At 40.9% G+C, this 5,425-nt stretch overlaps 1 protein-coding gene across 1 annotated transcript; it reads left to right on the top strand.

Moving 5' to 3' along the window:
- Positions 1-4: 4 nt before the first annotated feature.
- Positions 5-1,385, top strand: LOC102839569 (cationic trypsin-3-like; the record flags this gene model as incomplete). Its single annotated transcript, XM_006878128.1, has 3 exons — positions 5-146; positions 631-767; positions 1,236-1,385. Coding segments are annotated over 3 exons (429 nt in total), but the record flags the coding sequence as incomplete, so codon positions are not given.
- Between the last annotated feature and the right edge of the window lie 4,040 nt (positions 1,386-5,425).

A 5,425-nucleotide genomic window follows, 5' to 3' on the forward strand; every position in this document is an offset into this window, starting at 1 on the left:
CATCGACAATGACATCATGCTGATTAAACTGAACGCCCCCGCTACCATCAGCTCTCGAGTGTCCACCATCTCCCTGCCAAGGTCTTGCGCTGCTGCTGGCACCCAGTGTCTCATCTCTGGCTGGGGAAACACCATGAGCAATGGCTGTAAGTCTCCCTGGAATGAGCATGAGTGTTGGTCAGTCCAAGTTACCACTCAACACAAGGTTCCCACGGGACAAATTGAGGGCCTATGGAGTCTTTGAATATATTGATGAAACTGAACCAGGTCCCTTGACTGGGAGCATACAGAAGACACATGACAAAGATGTTAAGATTTCAACTGAGGGATGACTAGTGATGTGAGAAGGTAGTGATTGGTAGAAAGTATAACAGAAGGTAAGGGATTTGGTCCTGCCTTCCGTGTAAACATGTTTGAGAATAAAATCTCTAGAATGGCAGCCTGTGCTCACTAAGGATCTTGTCAGAACAACTTGCTGGCTAGAACATTCCAGAACATCACTATTCTCCTGAAGTAGAAGTCACTGACAATCTGAGAGAAAGAATGGGGAAAGAGAGGGAGTAGGTTGAGAAAGAAATTCCAGGAATCCTGTGACTAATCTCCTCCTGTTTTCACTCTTGCACCCCACAGACAACTACCCTGAGCTGCTGCAGTGTCTGACTGCCCCAATCCTCACAGACAGTGTCTGCCGCAATGCCTACCCAGGCCAGATCACCGACAACATGATCTGCCTGGGCTACCTGGAGGGTGGCAAAGACTCTTGCCAGGTTTGTTTCTCAGCCTTCCTTCTTCCCACAGTTCATCCTTACCCTGTTCCATCATACTTACTTTTCCTGGAACACGGAGGATTGATTCTGGGAACCATTTATGGGAAGAACAGCTTAGGGATACATTTCAGGTTTTCTCCTTTGTTCGTGCTAAAGATACACAGGAGTGCATTGTGGGATGGAACCCTTGTGGAAAGAGCAGAGATCACTGGGGGACATTAAATCTCCCTAGGCCTCACTTTTTAAAAGCCCACAGACTTGTAACTAGAGATGGAGCTAGAAGCAGGAGGGAGGAGGGATGGGGTAACATAGGGAGATTGAGTGTTGAATTTCCAGGAGTTGAGAAGGGATTTCTTTATGGAGGATGACAACCTGGGAAGATAGCCCCAGAGTAGCAGAGCACTGACGCGAGCCATCTTCCATCTGGGTCCAACTCAGAGTGCTGACTGTCTCTTCCCTCTTGTCCAGGGTGACTCTGGTGGCCCCGTGGTCTGCAATGGAGAGCTCCAGGGCATCGTCTCTTGGGGCTATGGCTGTGCTATGAAGGGCAAACCTGGTGTCTACACCAAGGTCTGCAACTACGTGAGCTGGATCCAGCAGACCATGGCTTCCAACTAGAATCTCCTTGAGCCCACCTGTACCTCTCCATGACCCAGTCCTGTTAGCCAACCTTCCTCCCATGCCTGAAAACCGTATCTAAATAAAACAGTCCATCCTAATCACACATCTGTCTGCAATGTCTTTGCTTGAGATCATGAATGTTCCCTCATGATGGCTGAGAACTGAGAGGATGCACATAGAAATAAAAACATTGAATTTGAAGATGATTTCATCATTCATTCAATCAAATCGATATAAATTTACTAATCACCACCAATCACCTATTGTCTTAGTTGTGGAGTGCTGGTAGAACAGAAATCCCACCAGAGGGCAACGTTAACAAACAGAAGTTATTTTCTCACAGTTTCATCTGTAGGGAAAGGCTCTCTCCCTCTCTCTCATCTCCGGGAGATTCTTGTCTCTTTTCAGCTTTCTATTCTGGAATCCTTGGTGATCTCCTTGTGGCACCCATCTCCCCCAATTCTGATATTTTAATCTGCTTCTTCTGTATCTTGAAAGAGAGTGGCAGAAGACAAGCTCTATAGCCTCATTAACATAATGAAGACACACTCCCTTGTCTCATTAACAACATAACATCTCGTTAACATAACACAGTGCATTATCTAATGGGGCTCCTGGTGTGCTGCTTTAGGCTCAGGACTGGACTGAGAATCAAAAGGTTGGCAAGGAGCTCTGGTAGCTGCTGGTGGTGGTGACTGTGTGCTTTGGAGTTGGTTCCGACTCATAGTGACCCTGTACAGGGTTTTTGAGGCTATAAATCTTTACAGGCACAGAATAACTCATCTTCTCCTGCAGAGCGGCTGGTAATTTCGAACTGCTGACCTTGTGGTTCGCAGCCTGATTCGTAACCACTATGAATTGGGCTGCTAATCTCAAGCTTGGAAGTTCGAAACTACCAGCCATTCCATGGGAGAAAGATGAGACTTTCTGCTCCTGTAAAGACTTACAGACCAACATCGGGCAGTGTTTTGCTTTGCTGTGCATAAGGTCACTATGAGTAGGTACCGACTGGATGGCACCTATCAACAACAACAACAATGATAGAATAGATTTGTAGTGTCACCATGAGTTGGTACTTAACAACCTCAAGGAGTCAGAACCAACTCAATGGTACTTAACAACAGCATTGCCTAATTAACATAACAAAAACCATTCCCTGCTAGGATTATTACAATAAGTAAGCTGCTGTTATGTGCAGATGAGTGATGCTGACTCATAGCAACCCTATATATAATAAAAGGAAACACTGTTTGGTCCTTCTCCGTCTTCACAATCATTGCAGCTTTGGAGCTCATTGTTGAAACTACTGTCAGTCTAATTCATTGAGGGTCTTCCTCTTTTTGCTGGCCATCTGTTTTATCAAGCATGGTGTCCATCTCTAGGAGCTGGTCCCTCTTGATAAAATGTCCAATGTATACAAGATGAAATCTCACCTTCCTTGTTCTGAGAAATATTTTTGTGCTACTGCCTTAGGGCAGACATGCTTCTGACAGCTTAAACATTTAACAATGATGATGCTACTGCTTAGTGGTCCAGTTGTGAGGATTGTTGTTTTCTTTATATTGAGATATAATCAATGGCACATAACAACAACAACAACAACAATCCTTATTGAAGGTTGTAATCGTTGATCTTCATCAGTAAGTGCTTCAAAACCTCTCTGTTTTCAACAAGAAAAGCTGTGTCTTCTACATATCTCATGTTGCTGATGTCTTCCTCTAACTCTGGTGCTGTGTTCTTCTTCATATGGTCAGTTTCTTGGATTGTTTGCTCAGCATATAGATTGAATAAATATGTTAAACAGGATACCACCACGATCCATACTTTTTATTTTGTTCTGTTCCGAATGGCTGCCTCTTTGCCTATGTACAGGGAGCACAATTAATTGTTTTGGAATTTCCATTTTTTCCCAATGTTATCCATAACTTATTACAATCCATAAAGTTGAATGCATTTGCATAGTAAAGAAAATGCATACCAACATGTTTCTTGTATTCTCTGTTTTAGCCAAAATTCACCTAAATCCTACTTAAATTTCTAGTAGTTCTCTGTCCATGTACTGTTACAACCATTTTTGAATTATCTGTAGCAAAATTTTACTTTGTGTGATATTAACAAAACTTTTTGATAATTCCACATTTTATTGGATTATCTTTCTTTGAAATGGGCACAAATATGGATCTCTTCTAGTCAGGTGGCCAGGTAGCTGCCTTCTAAATTTCTTGGCATAGATGGATGATGCAAATCTCCAACATTACACCCGTTTCTTCAAACATTTGCAAATATCTTTTCAATAACATAACTGGTAATGATACACATGACCCTCACTGTAGGAAATATAGAGCAATAAAATCAACTACGTTTGTGCAAAGAGATGATAGAGAAACCCAATATCATCAGTCAGAACACAGGACAACTGCAGAGCAAATCATCAATTGCTCATATACAAGTTCAAGCTGAAGCAGAAGAAAATTTGTATTTCATCAATTCTTGGAACCTTATCTTTCAATAATACCTTAAGTGCAACTTGAACTTCTTTCTTCAATACCATGAGTTCTAGATCATTTACTACATCCTAGAATGAATGAACATTGGCTAATTCTTACTGGTACAGTGACTCTGCATTAATTCCATTACCTTTTTATGCTTCATGGGATTTTCATTGTTTTTGTTATAGAATCCTTCCATGTCACAATTTGAATTTTTAATTTCCTCAGATTCTGTTAGCTTGAGAAATGCTGAACACATTCTTTCCTTTGAATTTTAATTCCAGGTATTTTTTTTTTTCACTTAATTATAATGTCTGTCTTTGTTTTCTCTAGTCACCCTTTGAAATCTTCTGTTCAGTTCTTTTAATCATTTCTTCCTTTCACACTAGCTAGTCTGCTTTCAAGAGCAAGTTTCAGAGTCTCTTCTGACATTCACTTTGGTCTTTTCTTTCTTTCCAGTATTTTAAATAATATTTTTATTTCATCATGTATATTTTTTATTCCATCACATAACCCATCCAATCTTCAGTAATTACCATTCAATGCATCAAATCTATTCTTGAAATTGTCTCTAAATTCAGTGGGATATAGTGAAGGTTGTATTTTGGCTCTCATGGACTTGTTTTAATGTTCTTCAGCATCAGCTTGAACTTGTATATACACAATTGATGGTCTGCTTTTCAGTCACCCTGTGTTCTGACAGATGATAGAGTTTTTCCATCATTTCTTTCCACAAATGTAGTTGATTTGATCCCATATATTCCACATGGCAACATAAAACAAAACAGCCACCACTCGTCTGTCTGTCGTGCTGTGGTGGCTTGAGTTGCTGTGATTCTGAGGGCTATGCATCGGTATTTTAAATAACCTGCAGGGTCACCCAAGGTGGACAGGTTTCAGATGAGCTTCCAGACAAAGACCGACTAAGAAGAAAGAGTGACAAACTACTTCCGAATCGCTAGTCACTGAAAACTCTATGAATAACAGAGAAACATTGTCAGATACAGGACCAGAAGGTGGGAAGGCACTCAGAATGCGACTGGGGAAAAAAATGCCTCCTCAAAGTAGAGTTGACCACGATGACATGAATAGAGTTAAGCTCAGGGGAAAAAAGTGCACAGAACCTTCATTTGCTGATGGACCACAATTCAAGATGAAGAGAAACAGCTGTAAACATCCACTGAAAATCGGAACATGGAATGTATGAAGTATGAATCTGGGAAAATTAGAAGTTGTCAAAAATGAAATGGAACACATCAACATCGACATCTTAGGCATTAGTGAGCTGAAATGGACTGGTATTGGCCATTTTGAATCTGATAACCACATGGTTTACTATGCAAGGAATGACAAATTGAAAAAGAATGGTGTTGCATTCATCGTCAAAAAGAACATATCCAGATCAGTAATGAGGTACAATGCTGTAAGTGATAGGATACTATCAATGTGCCTACAGGGAAGCCCAGTTCATACCACTATTATTCAAATTTATGCACCAACCACTAAAGCCAGTGAAGATGAAATAGAAGAATTCTACCAACTTCTTCA

This window comes from Chrysochloris asiatica, unplaced genomic scaffold (genome assembly GCF_000296735.1).
Source record: "Chrysochloris asiatica unplaced genomic scaffold, ChrAsi1.0 scaffold06190, whole genome shotgun sequence".
Classification (NCBI taxonomy): Eukaryota; Metazoa; Chordata; class Mammalia; order Afrosoricida; family Chrysochloridae; genus Chrysochloris; species Chrysochloris asiatica.